Genomic DNA, 1,779 nt, shown 5'->3' with positions numbered 1-1,779 from the left:
GCTCAATCAGGAATCAAATCAGTCAGGTGGGCGCTCAATCAGAAATCAATCAGCAATCAGGTGTCATTCAGCCATCGTTGTCATCGCTGTCTGTGCCGTCGCCGTCGACCCTCATATCAGCAATTCCTTTCCTCTGCCAGTCTTTGGACAGCTCTGAATGCCTGATCGTAGCACTGTCCAGTTGGGAACGCTCCCACGAGGTCGTTCGCCTTGCACTGCTGAAAGTCCGTTCAGACTCTGCACTCATCGCAAATGCGGACAAGACGTCAATCGCTAGCTGTGACAACGCGGGATAAGATTGTCTTTGAAGCGGTGAAGTCCACCATTCTATCACGCTCAATTGCCGCTCGCCTACTATGGGTAGCTTGCACGGCTGTGCATTGATGAACGCAGTGAAGTCGTCTTCATCCGGAACGACATCTTGGTCTTGTTGCCACTTCTCAAATGCTGATAGACTCTCTGTACTGGCAGCAGTGACTGTAGACTCTGGCTGTAGCCGCTGCTTGTAGTCGAGCCACAGGTCTCTTGCTCGCTTCAAGCCACTGGTCAACCACTTTTTCTTCTCGGTGGTCGTCCAACGCTTCTTGAGCCACTTCACTCGACGCTCAGGGTGCAAGAGAAGTGCTGTGACATATGCGCCTGATTGATCAATGAGACTGTAGTACTTCTCGAACAACAGCCAGGCAGTGTTGATTGGCCTGAGCATGACCTCACGGCGTGTGTGGAGGATCTGTTGCTTCTCGAAGTGATTTATCAAAAACTCCATGCTCGGTTGAAAGCTGTCGAGTGTCGTCTTGTGGCCCTCGTTCTTCTTAGTGACCTCCTTAAAGGGTGTGAGGAATTCTGCAATATGCTTGAGAAGCCGCCAATCTCCGTCTGACAGTATCATCAGCTCGAGAGAGTCGTGACATCGCGCCAGCAGCGCATCCAGAATAGGCCTTGTCTGGAAAGCCTCCTCAATCATTAGTAGCCATCCGTTCCAGCGTGTCTCGCCCGGAACCTTGGGAACAGTCGAGGGTAGCTCCGGGAAGCCTCTTGCTACCGTTTTGAATGCCTGCCAGAACCTATCTTCTCGCAAAGCAACCGCAAGCGCTTTGAGTTTCTGTAAGGCCGGATGCTTGACAAGTCCGTCATTCGTGGACTCCATGCTAAAGAGACTTTCATTGTCAAGTTGATTGTCGAGTTGAGAAAGTTCAGCACGTGTGTACGCGATCTCGGCTGCTTCTGCATTGTCAGCGAACATGAAAGCTTGAGTCGCTAGATTGATGATATGACCAATGCAGCGCAGCCGTCGTGCCTTCTCGGTCCAATCTGGGATGCCAGAGTCGTGCATGTGAGCCTCGATGGAGCGGACAAGCGTGTCGTTGACAGTGACATTGTCAGAGGTGATCCAACCAAGTCTGTGAAGTAGCGAGTAGTCCTGGCATGTCTTGATGAGAAGCGAGGCAAGATAGGCGCCAGTCTTGCGTTGCTCACCATCCACCTCAACGAGATCTAGGAGTACCTGTCTGAGCACTCCGTATTCGTCCACAAACTGACAATTCACGGCCTGGAAGTGCTTGTGGCCATGCCTCGCTTTCCAAGTGTCGGTCGAGATGTGGAAGCAGCTCAGCGACCTAGTGAGCCACTGGATGACGACAAGCTGTTGCTCTTCAAACTGTCTCTTGATCCGAGGCCTCAGTGTAGTGGCAGCATTGATCAATGCGTGTCCAGCTTCTGGATTAGCAGCCAGTATCATGTCCTTGAAAGCGTCGCTTGTGACGCTCAGATGTGACAAGC

General features: G+C 51.9%; 1 protein-coding gene across 1 annotated transcript; it reads right to left on the bottom strand.

Moving 5' to 3' along the window:
* Positions 1 to 67: 67 nt before the first annotated feature.
* On the bottom strand, positions 68 to 1,738 carry WHR41_09645 (uncharacterized protein; the record flags this gene model as incomplete). Its single annotated transcript, XM_069378247.1, has 1 exon — positions 68 to 1,738. The coding sequence occupies one exon, from the start codon at positions 1,736 to 1,738 to the stop codon at positions 68 to 70; it is 1,671 nt and encodes a 556-aa protein (XP_069224761.1).
* Between the last annotated feature and the right edge of the window lie 41 nt (positions 1,739 to 1,779).

The sequence above is a fragment of the Cladosporium halotolerans genome, assembly GCF_011745625.1.
Source record: "Cladosporium halotolerans strain TM138-S3 chromosome Unknown Sca373, whole genome shotgun sequence".
Classification (NCBI taxonomy): domain Eukaryota; kingdom Fungi; phylum Ascomycota; class Dothideomycetes; order Cladosporiales; family Cladosporiaceae; genus Cladosporium; species Cladosporium halotolerans.
Note: the sequence above shows the minus strand (reverse complement) of the source record. Positions and strands in the feature narration are given on the sequence as shown.